Source organism: Salvia hispanica, chromosome 3, assembly GCF_029641045.1.
Source record: "Salvia hispanica isolate PSC_SH4W2 chromosome 3, Shi_PSC_v1, whole genome shotgun sequence".
NCBI lineage: Eukaryota > Viridiplantae > Streptophyta > Magnoliopsida > Lamiales > Lamiaceae > Salvia > Salvia hispanica.
This window is the reverse complement of record NC_142694.1, coordinates 185257-200961: the sequence shown is the minus strand read 5'-3', so window position 1 is coordinate 200961 and position 15705 is coordinate 185257. Positions and strand designations below refer to the sequence as shown.

At 41.6% G+C, this 15705-nt stretch overlaps 3 protein-coding genes across 3 annotated transcripts; 1 reads left to right on the top strand and 2 right to left on the bottom strand.

Moving 5' to 3' along the window:
• Nucleotides 1-296: 296 nt before the first annotated feature.
• LOC125200411 (putative FBD-associated F-box protein At5g56560) lies at nt 297-1250 on the bottom strand. The gene is made up of 2 exons (XM_048098055.2): nt 438-1250; nt 297-353 (listed from the first exon to the last, which is right to left on the bottom strand). Exons 1-2 carry the CDS (start codon nt 1248-1250, stop codon nt 297-299), a joined length of 870 nt encoding a protein of 289 aa, XP_047954012.2.
• A 1712-nt stretch (nt 1251-2962) lies between these two features.
• Nucleotides 2963-5829, top strand: LOC125198263 (protein ANTAGONIST OF LIKE HETEROCHROMATIN PROTEIN 1-like). Its single transcript, XM_048096646.2, has 5 exons — nt 2963-3511; nt 3984-4515; nt 4625-4850; nt 4950-5395; nt 5490-5829. The coding sequence occupies exons 2-5, from the start codon at nt 3988-3990 to the stop codon at nt 5508-5510; spliced, it is 1221 nt and encodes a 406-aa protein (XP_047952603.2). The 5' UTR covers nt 2963-3511; nt 3984-3987; the 3' UTR covers nt 5511-5829.
• Nucleotides 5830-8455: 2626 nt separating this feature from the next.
• On the bottom strand, nt 8456-10425 carry LOC125220057 (uncharacterized protein At2g29880-like). Its single transcript, XM_089067767.1, has 4 exons — nt 10298-10425; nt 9872-9940; nt 9416-9777; nt 8456-9335 (listed from the first exon to the last, which is right to left on the bottom strand). Exons 2-4 carry the CDS (start codon nt 9924-9926, stop codon nt 8730-8732), a joined length of 1023 nt encoding a protein of 340 aa, XP_088923893.1. The 5' UTR covers nt 9927-9940; nt 10298-10425; the 3' UTR covers nt 8456-8729.
• Nucleotides 10426-15705: the final 5280 nt, after the last annotated feature.

Sequence of the window (15705 nt, the reverse complement as noted above, 5' to 3'; positions counted from 1 at the left end):
ATTATTTATTTTATATTCTTTATTTTAATATATTTAGCTGTTATTATATCTTCATTACTTGAAAATCTTTTGTCTCGTGCATAGCACGAGTGCTAATTGTATAAAATTGTTGACTGAATTTGAAATATTTGATTTAGGAATAAGTAAATTATTGATTTAGAGTGGGACAAGATAAGCATATATTTGATTTTGTAAATCTTTCTATTGTTATGAATTCTTATTTCCTACAGTTTCATTGGTATTAATATTCATTATATGAAAAATCTTATGTCTCGTGCATAGCACGGGGGTTAATACTAGTTGGGAAATGGAGTAGGAGTTTGCTCAAAAGAACCAAATTTGCATTGGAGAATCTATCCGTTTCAAACAACCCAAACATAAATATAAGCAACACACTAGTTATTAGTAAATGTATATGAGGAGAGAGAGAAATGTACCTGCAGAGTGTCCACAGTGAATGAAACTGTGGTGGCATGCCCAAATTGGTGAAGCATCATAACAAAGTTGTTATCGTGATGATGGTAACAAGTGTCATGAATGTCTAAATAGACTTGTTCCAACATTGGGAAATTCACCTTTGCACATTCCCAAGCAATATCAGACTCGTATCTAAATGAGGTAAGCAATGGAGCAGAGATCTCTTTCACTTTTAAATAATAATCCTGGATTTCAAGAACTCTAAGCTTTGGAGCCTTTATAATAACAAGGCCATCACACGATAAATTGATGAGAGTAAGCTTCTCCAGCTGTGGGAGGCCGGAAAAGGGGTCCATCCTATGGTGATGATCGTCGAAGACCAAAAAGAGGGTGTGGAGATGAAGGGTTTTCAAATTAGGTAAGGACAAGCGTCCAGGTAGTTTAACCGGGCAGAACAAATCCCTGATCTCGAGCTCCCGTAGCGTGTTGCAGGTGAGAAACGCTGGCGGAAGCCTGAGTTTGCGGTAGGTGGGCCAGTGGAGGCGGAGAGATTGAAGGCCGTGATTGATGGCGTAGAGCACGCATTCCTCCAAGAATTCCCTGTCAACTCCGCATGGATATTGTGGATTGGGGGTAGGGCCGTCGAATAAGAGGTGGAAGTCGTGGACGGCGGCTGCGGCGTCACGGTGAAATAGCAACTGGGAAACAAAGCTAGAGTGGATGGTAAAATCTTCCAAGTGGATGCGGAAGGGGGTGGTGGCGGGACGGAAGTGGAAGCGGAGGCCGGGGAGGGAACGCCACATGTTCTTCCATCTATAGGAGACAAGACTCATTGTTTTAACCGCTTCATATTGTGAAAAATATATCACAAAACCTGAAAAGTAAGTTCAATATCGATTGTATACATATGCATGATTACAATGGCGGATGCAGAAATTTTTTCAAGGAGGGACTTACTATATAATCCTTCCGTCCCACTATAAGCAAGTCACATTCCCTTTTGAGATATATCCTAACATAATGAGTCATTTCCATTTTAAGTAAAAAAAATCTCTTCTCTTATAGTAATTAATTTCCCCATACTTTATTATTTTCACTCCTCTACTTTTCTCTCTGTCATACTTTATTCTCTACTTTAGCTTTTTAAATATTAATTTCTAAAATCTTGTGCCAAAAGAAGTGACTCGATTATGGTGGGAAGGAGGAAGTATATTTTATATAGTTAAAAATAAGTTTTTTTTAAAAAAAATCTTGTATGTTCCATTTTTCTATTGTGAATGTTTCATTTGATTTAGTAATTTTGTTAATGGACCATTTATTATATTAGCTCATTTTGTGTAGATTTTATTATAAAACTACTCCATAAAAATAGAATTTTGGTTCCATTTTTATAACATGTATAAATGGAAGCACATAATAAAGTATAAATGGAGATAATAGCATGTAAAAAATCACAATCACAAAAATTGAAAATTGCATACATATGTTAACATTTTTTGAGTAATAAGTAATATTTGGCCTAATCCAAAAAAATGAAAAAGTTTCATTATCACACATTCATTTTCTTATTCTCAAATTTTCATAAAATATGAAAGAAAAAAAAACTGCAATTGGATTAAAAATTAAATTTCACCTTCATTTTCTTATCCTCGGATTTTTATAAATATGATGAAAAATGGAGTATAATTTTTGTATAACTGTATTAAAATTAAAAGGTAAAGGAAGAATTAAAAAATTCAAATTAACAATATAAAAACATTCTAAAGCTAAATACTACGAGTACTTTAAACTGCTCAATAGAGATAATATTAACTCCTATTAAAACTAGTAGTACTAGAAGTTTATTTATAGGCACACCTTTATGTCAGAGTTTTGTACGTTTACCGAGACCTAACCTTAAATTTAATAATTAAACAATTATAACAATTAATATTTTATTTATATTGGATACTCCATTTATCTTCTTCTTCCTCAATGCGGGAAGCCATTTCTGCAACTTAAAATTTAATCTTCTACGTCCCTAATTTGGTGAGGATAAACTAGATTTTCCGAAATTTCAAAAAATTTATAAATAGAAAAAAGGAAGAAAAAATTGGGTAGGGGCTGGCGGAATAAATCCTGTTTATTTTCGTATAGAGGCAAGAAGACGTACCTTATTTAGTGATTTATGAAGAATAGTTGGCGGAAGATATTGTCTGAAGCGGAGAAAGAAAACGACAAAGGAAGAGGAACAAGTTCAGCAGTTCACGCCTATTTTAAGGCCATTAGCAATGGGTGGCCGATGGGAGGGCCTTCCCCATCGGCCACCGTCGGCCCCTCATTGTGGAGGAGGGGCCGATGCACGCCCCATCCCACCTCCCCCCATATGGCCGATGTATCGGCCTTGGCCGACGAGAAGGGCCTTCCGATCGGCCCTCCATTGTGGAGGAAGGGCCGTCGGTCGGCCCTTGCTTCTATTTTTTTTTTTTCGTTTTTTTATTTGTTTCTATATATATCTCCATTTCCCATCACTTTCACACCATTCCTCCACTTTCCAACACTTTGACTACTTTCTTTTCACTCTACACCTCCTCTCTCACACCATCTCCATTTCCCATCACTTTCACACCATTCCTCCACTTTCCAACGCTTGGTATCCGCGTTAAACATGGATACAGATTATTATCCATAATTAACATAGCATTTGGTAGCCCAGACAATAAACTAATTGACCCGTTTTTTTTAAAAAGACCCGCCACTGTTCACTCAATTTCCTATGATAATAATCGCGATTTCAACCACCGATACTTTAACATGCTCTGGGAGTTGTGCCAATTAATTGGTGGGGTTCATTCTTACCCCTCTTTGAAACCATTTTGAAATTCATTTTACATCTGAGAGAGGGCTTCATCGAGGGAGAGGGAGAGGGCTTCATCGAAGAAGAGGACTTCGGCGAGAGGGCTTCAGCGAGGGAGAGGGCTTCAGCTGCATCTGTGAAAATCCACAAATCGCTGGACGTCTCCGGTTTCAAAATTGCTTGGTAGTCGTGCGTGGCTACTGATACTATCACAACGTTTTCATCTTCGATTCCAGCTCGTAGCTACAGCGGTTGGAGGTAAATTGGATTGGTATACGTTTTCTTGAAATCTACATGCGTTGTGTGTAATTAGACAAAAAGCTATATGAAATTCGTAGAAATTGGATTAGTATTTTTTTTATATGAAATGCACATGTGTTGTGTTCAAATTAGACAAAATGCTCTACGACATTTGTAGAAAAATGGATTGGTATTTTTGATTAACCTGTGAAGTAGAGGCTACTGTTATTTTCTTTCTAATGGATTTGACTTGAATTTTTTATGTTTATTTGGCTTGAATGTGTTTGGTATGTGTCAAATGTTTGTAGATCTGTACTGTAGAAAGGTTTTAATAATGATAAAAATTTATTATCTTGCTTGAATTTTTTGTGTTTTCGGTTCCTGGGATGTAGGTCTCTCCTATGTGAAACACGCAACTGTTCTGGTGGTTCAAGATTTAGCCTATATTTTTGTAGTATAAGCTAAAAACAATTTGGTGTTTTTGTTCTAGTTTGATGGCGCGAAATGTTTGCACAACCGCTGAAATAATCCTTGAGCTTGAAGGCATACTCTCTCTTCTTCGTATTCAAATGATTATAATCATCCACCTATATTTAAAAAGGCGCCAGCTTGGTCGTCGTCAGCAGGGCCGTTTCACACGACCTTACTCTCTCGTTGATAAAATGCCTGCCCAAGTTAAACATTTGAATCGACTAGTACGTGTTTGTGATGTTGATTGCTTTGATAATCTGCGAATGGATAGAAACACATTTGGTAAGTTGTGTAAACTCTTGAAGGAGTTGGGGGGGATGAGGGATGGAAGATTTGTGACAGTTGAGGAACAAGTAGCTATGTTTCTGGGAATACTTGCACACCACAAAAAATCTCGGATTGTCCGGTTTGATTTTATGAGGTCTGGTTATACGGTTTCCAAGTACGTCCATGCTGTTTTACGCGCATTATTAGACATTTACAAAAATTTTTTGGCTAAGCCCGACCCCGTAACAGATGACTCAACTGATTCTAGGTGGAAGCATTTCAAGGTATATTTCAAAAATAAAACTGCCACTTTGTTACCATATCCCATATGCAATACATTTTGTTTACTTATTTGAAGACATTCAAATTTTGTGTTTTATTAATGCATATTAGGGTTGCATCGGTGCTTTGGATGGGACTTATATCAACGTCCTAGTGAGCAATACGGACAAGCCTCGGTATAGGACGAGGAAAGGGCAGATAGCTACCAACACTCTTGCTGCTTGTGACAGGCAAATGCGCTTCATTTATGCCTTACCCGGATGGGAAGGTTCAGCTGGGGATTCACGAGTACTTAAGGACGCTGTTAGTAGAGAATATGGCTTGAAGGTCCCAAAAGGTTAGGGCTGCACTTCTGCATCAAAAATATATTTCATTAGATTTCAATTTTTTTAAGTGTAGCTCAATAAAATGGAAATTACTTTCGAAATTCCTGCAGGCAATTATTATTTGTGCGACAACGGGTATGCTAACAGTGAGGGTTTTTTGACACCATACAAGGGTGTGCGCTACCATCTCAAGGAGTGGGCAGTCGGGTCACAACGCCCCCAAAATGCTATTGAGTTGTTTAATTTAAGACATACGAAGGCACGCAACGTAATTGAACGTGCCTTCGCTGTTTTAAAAATGCGATGGGGAATCCTTCGCAGTGCATCATTTTACCCAATTAAGATCCAAATCCGACTAATTATGGCTTGCATCCTTCTCCATAATTTCATCCGAGCAGAGATGACCGATGACCCTATCGAACGTGAGCTCGACGCTATACCCGATACCATCCCCTTGGAGGAGGACAACCAGGATGTTGAGTATGTTGGTAACGTTGAACCTTCAACTGAGTGGACACAAATGCGAGATGAGATGGCAAATTCTATGTGGTTACATGTTAGTGCTTATTGACAATCCTATTACTTGGATTATTTGCATTGTGTTTGCACAAATAAATATGATATGTTATTCTTATTCCTCTTATGATTAGGCTAATGGAGGCGGGAACTGATACAGCTGATAGTGTTCCATTTTGGCGTTGTGGGAGAGGACAGATGCGAGTGTTGTGTGCGGGGAAAATTGTGAATCATGTTGGTCGTTACTTCTACAAGTGTCTAGGAAATGTCAACCACCTGGGGTCCTTTATGGGGATCGTATTGTTTCTATTGGGTGTAATTGTAGGGAAGCTATTGTAATTCCGTATGATAAGATCGTGTAATGCTTATGTCTATGTCTGATATTGGTTGTTGCTTGCTTCAGATGGTCTTCAAACTACTTTGTATTCCTTTTTTGTGATTCAATGTGTAATGAACCACTTGATTAGTTGATTACTTTGGAAAAGTGTTTGACTACGATTATATTTCAAGATTGATAGTAGATTATGAAAAATCTGTTTCTGTATGTACATCCTAAAATATATGTAACAGACATCTCCATTGCAAAATACCGAGGACGAGGGAAACTGCTGAAATTAGTGAAATTTTCACCCCATTCACTCTTGAATATCTCTTGAACCAGCTGGATTTCTAGTATATATCATGCACCTACTCACTACTGCAATAAAATAGAATGCTAGGCAAAATAGAATAGCAAGAGATATATGTCATTGCCAACTACTGCAATAAATTGAATCTGTATTAGAATTTAAGAAGCTTACACAACAAATACGATTAAGAAAAGTTAATTGGATATATATCCGCTTTTATACATGGAGTACTATTAAATTTTACTAAACAATGTTAGATTTATTTAACAAAAATACTAGTACTAAAAATGAAAAATTACTACACCCCCCCCGTCCCCAAAGAATATGCACTTTGGGGTCGGCACGGGGCTTAAGGTGTGCATATTCTTAAAGGACGGATGAAGTATTATTTGAGGTGTTGCAAGTTAAAGCCATTGAAATTGATCAAATATCTATCATAGACAGACAGAGAAGAACCATACTTTGCCTGTCCAAAGTTAGACGATGCATTTCTTTTGGAAACGGAGGGAGTGTTATGCAGCTGCAATAAATCTTCCAATTTACAAATTCCACATCACATTTATGTCATGGATTTTTTCAGAGTTCAAACGGCACAATAGAGCCAAATTGTACATATATCTTGTCAATTATAATTGCCACAACAACCAAATCCTAGTAAATAGTTACGAGCACTTATTAAAAGTAATCATCCCCTATCTCATTGGTAGTTGGCCTTCAAGACACATTATTAATAACCCTATAAACAATGTCAATAAAAGGGATCACTCCTTGCAATCGAACAACACAACTCCATAGCTTTAGTCTTTTGCTTATTTACCTAAACATGGTTCTCCCCATCCCTCACCAAAGTTCATTCCTTTACACTGCAAAGTGGACTCCAACACTTGACTCCACTCTAGTTCAGACGTTGATGAGGCTGAAAAAGAAACACGGGTGGGACGGCACCGTTTTCCCACGCTATTTCTTTGTGGAGGCACAAGTTTTCATTGAGGAGGAGCTTGGCTATGCATTCAACTGGGAGGAATTGTATGATCGACTGCATTTTCTAGAACTTCGGTACACAACGTTCAATACCGTCCTTGACGTGCAAGGTACTCTATGGAACTCTGATGAAAACTCGATGGTGGTAGTTGATCATCACTTGGAGCCTCTCATGAAGGTAACCTCAAATTTTGTTATTATAATCATTTGTTCTCATTCGCATGACAATTACTAATATTTGTTCTAATATTGTCGGAATAGATGAACCCGTTGGCAGCAGCTTATTACCAGAATGGTGAACCGGCTTACGATGAGTTGACGATGATATTTGGGTTCAAGAAGATGAAAGAATTGAAGGGGCACACCGTGATCAACATATCTGACTCCCCCATCACCACCCATGATGGAGAAACTCAAATTGTGCATGTCACCCCTGCTCGACGTAAGTTATTTGACGAAGATGACATCCCGTGGGACATGCAATCAAGCAATGAAAAGGTTGATCACTTCTACGAAGTGAGCCCCGGTGGTGAATTAGTTCGCCAACAGAAAACAGTCATGTCGTCTCGCCCACTGCCCAAACCATCCCTCCCATTATCTTCCCCTAATGGTAGCTTCTCGGTGTCGTATAGCCCTCCGATGTGGTTGCGGGCACAGAATAAGTAAGGAGGCATGACAATCCACAGGAGATGAGTATTTTGTGTGGCTATGCATTTTCTGTTCTTGTTTTAGTTGTTTCTATGTATTTGTTTTTATCTATGTTCTAGGCTGGTACATCTCCTTGTCGTAGTAGTTATAGCCACAATTTTATGAACCATATTTTGTGTTGAATATTGAAGTGAAACTCGTGTATGTTCGAGTTGTAAAACAAAATATGTAGCCACAGATTATGAACTACATTTTGTGTTGAATTTAAAGTGGCAATTGTGTGTGTAGGCTCGACGATTTCTGTCTTGCTGTTAAACGGAGAGGAAATTTAGTAATGGAGAAGAATGAATTTAGGGGGACAGGAGGAGAACTCCGATGCTCTACTTTGGATATGAAGAAAACTGTAGACTAGTTTTGGGAGAAAAGAGAGGCGCAATTTTAGTAAAACTACGTATATTTCTTTTATTGATAATTTTTATTTTGATTACTTTTTTTAAATCACTTTGAATTGTTGTTGAAATTAACAATAACATTTGTAAGTAATATTACAAGGTACTCCTATGCTAAAGTAATCAACAAAAAGGACCGTAAAAATGATGGCTTTTGCTATTGTAATTAGAATCTTGTCAACTAAAAAAAAGATGTTTTAGACAAATGGCTTTTGCTAATTAAAGAAAAGATGTTTCACTGAAAAACTATTAGCAAGGAAATGAGTTTAAGAGTTCCTTTTATTTTGAAAATCTGTATGTGGTTCCCAGTAAAGAAAATCATCAAAAGAAAATCATCAAATGAAAACATTGTTCCATGATAATCTTTACAATATGGTAACAGAAACAACAAAATAATAATCAAAATGAAGGCTTTGATAATGGTGTACAAAACCAATATTGTTTTGACATAACATAACTGCAGGAACCTCTAACATATAACTAACCGACATAAAGTGATAGAGTTTGATGTCGGATAAATTCACAACAAAGCCAAAAAAAACCATATCAGCCTTAGATGTCCATTCCTACACAAAATGCCCACAAAAACAAATATATTAATTAGTCTGATGTTAGGTCCCTGCACAAAAATCCCATGCTACTCAATCCATTTCCAGCTGAATGGATTTCACATCGCATTCTCCTTCTCAAGAACGCGGTACACATATCCTGCCTTCTTTTCTGGTGGTATACCCATGAAGATCTCCAACCTAGTATTTTCTTTGCCAATTATGTCGCACAAATCATACCTATCCCGATCGGAGAGCCTAGAAATGCCACTGAGCTGCTCAAACACTGCCTGCCTTGATTTACCAATGTCAATCTCGTAGCCAATCCTGTTAGACAAATTATCTAGACGAGAGTTTGTCTCAGTATGGAGTTTCTCGAGCAGCTGAAGTAGTCCATCACTGTCGTCTGAATTTTTCCGCTTTCGAGCAGCTCGTTTGGGATTGGAGGTTGGGATAGATGCAGTCTGTGTTGTGCTGTCCTCACCATGGTCAGTTGCTTCATTGTAACCAATTGGCATCTCGGGAGAGTTCTCATCAAATGTGGCATTATAGTCACTGTTGTAGCCACGGCTAGCATCATCAGTCTCTGATACTCCACGCGATCTCCTAGCCTCCTCCATATCCTCAGCAGGTTCACCACAAGCCCTGTCCTTTCCAAATATCAACCTCCAATCCTCCAAAAGGGGCCATGCTTTAGTCCTCATGCCTTTGAAACTACTATCTCCCTGTGAACAAGAGTAGTAAGCATCACTATGAACTATGCATCATGTAATTACAAAAAAATTAGGAAGAAATCCAAACTGACATTAATGATATGATCCCACTGCTCATCACTGCAGTCAATCTTGAAGTCATTGTGGACATTAAACCCGACCCCACTACGTTCGAGAATAATACAGAGGGCATTGTAGCTCTTCTTCCAAGCTGTTATCTTAGACTGAATATGAGGCTGGGCCCTCAAATCGGTGGTAGGAAAATCATGGAGTAGGTATTCCTCCACTTTGTTCAGATAGCCACCTCTAAAGCCATTGTCTGCTTTCCAACCAGTCGCAACTAACTCCTTCATCGCTGCTATAAGCGCAAGCTCTTCCCTATCCGACCAGCTCCGGCGTGATCTGTCTACCCTCCGTAAGCGAGGCCTCCGATACTGGACTGCACCTACAGGTCCTACACAAAAGTTATGCATAAGTTTTGGGTGATTTGAAGGTTCACCACATGTCCTAGTAAAATGAAAAGGCATAGTTTGTATGTCGCAACTTACTCGGATTGCCCTGGCTCAAACTTCCATTGGGCATTGTTCGACGAAAATGAGACATGGCCTTGTGTGTAGCTGGCATTCATACAGGCAAACATAACAACAACAAAACAAAAAAAAATAAAATCGGAGCAGCACCTTAATCAACTCGCAGCTATAGGTTAATGTAAGAAACATGTCAATAAGTTCACATTGGGTATAAACTAGAGATGAAATCAAAATATATATTCTGGGACCGTAAAGACAAATTTATATTGATATCACTACAAAAGGGAATAATGAAAAATTAATGGACAGAAGAACTCAAATACTAGATCATGAACGAAACTTAGCGCCGTGTATGTTCGAATAAAGTCATGGTAGAACCACACATGAGTTGTAGCAAATATAAGAAGAAAAGTGACAAAGTAAGAGTGGGTTCAATCGGACAACCTGGTAAATTCTTGAGACCGAGCTTCAACGGGAGAGATAATCCAAAGGAGATGGTCACCACTCTTGGCTGGATTGCATTTTCTTCTGCAATTGTAAATTTGAGAAAGTTCGACTGCGGCGCTGAGAGAGATAAAATGATAAATTGGGGTTTTGTTCACAATGAGGGTATAGATGGAAATATCACCAAACCCTAAGGATAACTTAGTCATTTTCGAAAAAGGGGATCCTGACTACGTGTACCAAACACCAGACTATTAAAAAATGTAAGATATACCAAACACCCGTTCAAATAGTTGTCATGTGCAATTTTTTATCTATTAACCTATGTTTGCACTATTCCATGATAAACCCAACATCGATACCAAACGCACCCACGAGTACTTTAAACTGCTCAATAGAGATAATATTAACTCCTATTAAAACTAGTAGTACTAGAAGTTTATTTATAGGCACACCTTTATGTCAGAGTTTTGTACGTTTACCGAGACCTAACCTTAAATTTAATAATTAAACAATTATAACAATTAATATTTTATTTATATTGGATACTCCATTTATCTTCTTCTTCCTCAATGCGGGAAGCCATTTCTGCAACTTAAAATTTAATCTTCTACGTCCCTAATTTGGTGAGGATAAACTAGATTTTCCGAAATTTCAAAAAATTTATAAATAGAAAAAAGGAAGAAAAAATTGGGTAGGGGCTGGCGGAATAAATCCTGTTTATTTTCGTATAGAGGCAAGAAGACGTACCTTATTTAGTGATTTATGAAGAATAGTTGGCGGAAGATATTGTCTGAAGCGGAGAAAGAAAACGACAAAGGAAGAGGAACAAGTTCAGCAGTTCACACCTATTTTAAGGCCATTAGCAATGGGTGGCCGATGGGAGGGCCTTCCCCATCGGCCACCGTCGGCCCCTCATTGTGGAGGAGGGGCCGATGCACTCCCCATCCTACCTCCCCCCATATGGCTGATGTATCGGCCTTGGCCGACGAGAAGGGCCTTCCGATCGGCCCTCCATTGTGGAGGAAGGGCCGTCGGTCGGCCCTTGCTTCTATTTTTTTTTTTTTCGTTTTTTTATTTGTTTCTATATATATCTCCATTTCCCATCACTTTCACACCATTCCTCCACTTTCCAACACTTTGACTACTTTCTTTTCACTCTACACCTCCTCTCTCTACACAAATGGATTCCGGCAACTCTCCTCACATGTCCGGCGACGGAAGCCAATACACGGGCGGAAGCCAAATTCCACCCGTATCCCAAACTCCACCCACTCTGCAAAACCCCTACTTCAACCAAGTTCCCGGAGGCAACATATTCGGTGGAGGATTCACTCCTTTTCTTTCCGGGAACCAACCCGTGGCCTTCCCTCAAATCTCCGGGAGCACTTTTGTCGGTGCCGGTCGGCCAATTACCCCGCAGGCATTCCACTGGAGCATCGGAAGAGGAATCGACCCGAATTATGGGGACGCGGTGTACCGGCCAGAGATGCTGAGTTCTACACCCGACACTCACGGATCTACAACTGTTCCAGTCACAGATCCGAGCTTCAGTACGGAAGAGTATGAAGTCGAGGAGATGCACCCATCACCTCCAAAAGGGACTGAGAAGGAGAAGGGGAAGGGGAAGGGGAAGGCGAAGGCGAAGGGGACGGCCGCTCGACCCGGAGGCGCCTTCGGAGCCTACTCCGAAGGGTAGAAGGCCACGATCAAATTATACGCCAGCTGAGACGCTTGCTCTGGCAAGGGTTTGGATCGATATCGGCGAGGATGCGGTTGTGTCGAACAACCGGCGGAAGCTTGGCTTCTGGACCCGTATTGCGCAACGATACAATGAGGAGGGAGTGAAGCCTCGCGGGGCACCGTCTCACAAGGCGCCGGAGCTTCGCAAGCACTTCGAGCGTGTCATGTTCCAAATTGGCAAGTTTCATGGCCTATACGAGAACAATTGCAGAATGATGTCGAGCGGTATGAGCTACGACGACGTGCGGGATTTATCGCTCCACCAATTCACCTTGACCGTCAGCACCGCCGGGTTCCAACATTGGGACGTCTACATTAAACTGAAGGATCATGAAAAATTTCAGGCGGGAATGGAGGCGGCATTGGCGACGGGCTCGGGGAGAACAAAGCTCGTTCAATCGGGGAGTTTCAGCGGCAGCGGTCCGACCCCAATCGACTTATCCGAGTCAGTTGAGGTTGTTCAGCCCACTCCTCGGCGCCCAATGGGAGTGAAGGCGGCGAAGGCAGCGGCAAAGGCGAAGGGGAAGGGGAAGTCTCAGGGGAGCGCCTCTCAGTCGACCGGTGGGGACGCGGAGGGTGAAATACGGATTGCCGGATACGCTCAACTGCTTAAGTTCTACAAGCTGTATCGAGAAGAACCGGATGATCGTGTGAAGATGGACATCTGGAAAACTATCAATCGGATGAAGAAACAGATGGGTCTTAATTTCGACGACGATCCCGACGCCGAACCCTAGGCTCGAATTTATTGTTCTTCCTTTGTGTGTTTTTTTTTTCTTTTCCATGTAGGTTTTTTTTTAATCTCGTTGTATTCTATTTTCCAATCTTGCAATACAACGACGATTTGCGTATTAAAATTTTTTTGCATTTAAAATTATTTAATTTGACAACATAATTAAGACATAAAAGTGCTTCAAAATTAAAACAAAATAAATGATGATGTGGAAATGAAGTGGAAATGGGAAGGCCCTATGGAAGGGCCCTTCCATTGTGGGGAGATAGGCCCTCTTAAAAACTGATGATGTGGAAATAATAAAAAAAGAAGGGCCCTCCGGGAGGGCCCTTCCATTGCTAATGCTCTAACCTAGGTTTAGGTTTATGCAGCACTCCATCTGTCCCATTAGAAATACAACGTTTTTGTCTCACTAAAAATGAAACGTTTCCTAAAATGGAAACATCATACTCTCTACTTTTCCCTCTCTCTTACTTTAATCTCTTTTCATTAACTCACAAGACAACACTTGCATAAAATTCTGTGCCGAAACCAAATATTTCATATTTACTGGGACGGAGGGAGTATTTATTTGTGGTTAATGGGCTGGGCATATAATTATAATCTGCTTAATAGTCGAATAAAATTCATCTACTATTTATTTCAAAGTATTGTATACATTATTTGTGGATAAAATTCATTTTATGTTATTAATATTAGTTATAATATTAATTGCTAGTAGTAATTTTTTTTTTTGCGTTGGGTTCGATATAAATGCTTAAAGTAGAACTAGTATTTAACGTGACATATATTAAAAATTAATTTGAATTAGGTTTAAATGATTATTAAAAATTACAGATTGATGTACATATATTACAAAAAGAGTTTGGATTTGCTTTATATGGCCGGAAAGGCGAAACGGGCATATCTCCTATGAAACTACTACTACTAAGGGCATCCACTATAGGGCCGGCCGCCCCCTTCCCGGCGGCGCCGCGGCGGTGTATAGGGGGGAAGGAGTCCGCCCTGGGGGCGGACGAATTTGTTGGGGCGGAAGGGGTATCGCCGGCTTTGCGGCGAGGACGGGCCGCTGGAGAGAGAAAAGCGGCGGCCGCCGCGCCTACCTATTGCGCGGCGACACCGCCGCGGCGGACCGCCGGTTTCCCTTTTTTTTTTTTTAATTTCGAATTTTTATTTAATTTATTGACTTATTTAAATAAATATCCACCAATTTGTCTTCCACTCCACACCCATTTTCACTCCACCCCCAATTTCACAACCCTAGATTTTACCGAGATGCATGGGAGAGACGAAAATTCACCCGGCACGGAAGAATCGGGTTATGGATACTATCCTTCTTCCCAGCCATCTCAGCTGTGGGGATCGAGTCCCACCCCCCGGGGATCGAGTCCCAGTCCCCCTCCATTCCAGTCGTGGTCACCGACATCCCCGCCATGGCAACAAAGCCAATATCGGGCTCAATCTTCTCATCAGAGGAATTTGGGTCGTTCGGCGTTTGGAGATTATCGACCCACTATGGACTCGCCCAACCATCCGCGGCCGGATACCCCTTCTCACTCTTTCCAGCGCACCCAGACTCCCTTGTCTGATTTCGATAGGTTCACACTGGAACAGATGATGTGGATGATGAGTCCGGGCCTTCCGGAGACCCCGCCGACGAGATCTGGCGGCGACGGCGGTGGTGGGAGAGGCGGCGACGACGGTGGTAGGAGGGGCGGCGGCAACGGTGGTGGGGGGAGAGGCGGCGGCGACGGCGGTGGGGGGAGGGCCGGCGGCGACGGCGGTGGGGATGGCAGCGGCGGTAGCGATTCGCCGGTAACAAGTCGGGCCGTGCACTACACCAAAGACGAGTCGATTGCTGTAGCGAGGGCATGGGATGCCGTCACATCCGACCCCTGTGTTGGCACCGATCAGACCGAGATTGGCTTTTGGAAGCGCGTTTTGTTGACCTACAATGAGTTCAAGCCGAGAGGCGCCAAACCGCGTGACGCGGAACAGATCCGGAAAAAGTTTGGGAGGATTCTGACACCCACCAGGAAGTTCGCGGGCATCTACGGCAACAACCTTATCAACGCTGAGAGTGGCCGCAACGAAGCCGACGTGAAGGCTCTCTCCGTGTCCCAATACAACGCGCTATACAAGCCTAAGTTCACCCAGTGGGAGGAGTTCCGCGTGCTCGAGAACTGCCCGAAATTCAAGGCCATCTGCGCAGAGGAGACCGAGGGTCACGCGGCGAAGCGCAACAGACGCAACAGAGCCGGGAACTACAGCAGCGGTGGACACTCAATCGACCTCAACGACGCCCAAGTGGAGGAGCCCTCTGATACACACACCAGGCGCTCACGCCCTCCGGGGCAGAAGGCCAGTATCCGCAGCGCCCGGATGTCTGCAGGTTCCTCCCGCTACTCGGCGGCCGCGTCTGGATCGCGGGGCGCGCAGGCGCCTTCTGGAGCTCAGTCCGTGGACCATGGGGCTCATGTGGTCTTGAACAGGAACCTGAATGTGCAGTTGATGAAACAACTGCAAGATAACTGCCGTTTCTACGAGTCGGCCACCGACCCGATCACCAAGTCGATATACTATGAGCTGATGTGTTGGATCAGAGAGGAGCTGGGGCTGACTGGTCCAGGGGCGACGGGGGCAGGGGCGGCGCGCCGGGGGGAGTGGGCGACGAAGATGAGGCCGATGTTTCCGATTCCGCCACCGAGTAGATGGTGGCGGTGTTTTTATTTGTTTTTGTATGTTTTTTTTTTAAATGTTCGTTGTGTAATTTTCCGGTATCCATGAATACAACGAATATTTGGTCTCATCGCACTTTGTAATTTTATTATTTATTGTCTCGTTCTTTAATTATTTTTAGTCCGATAATTTTAATTGTAAAATTGAATTAAAAAATACAACAAGAAAAATAAAGTGAAAGTTGTCCACCAAA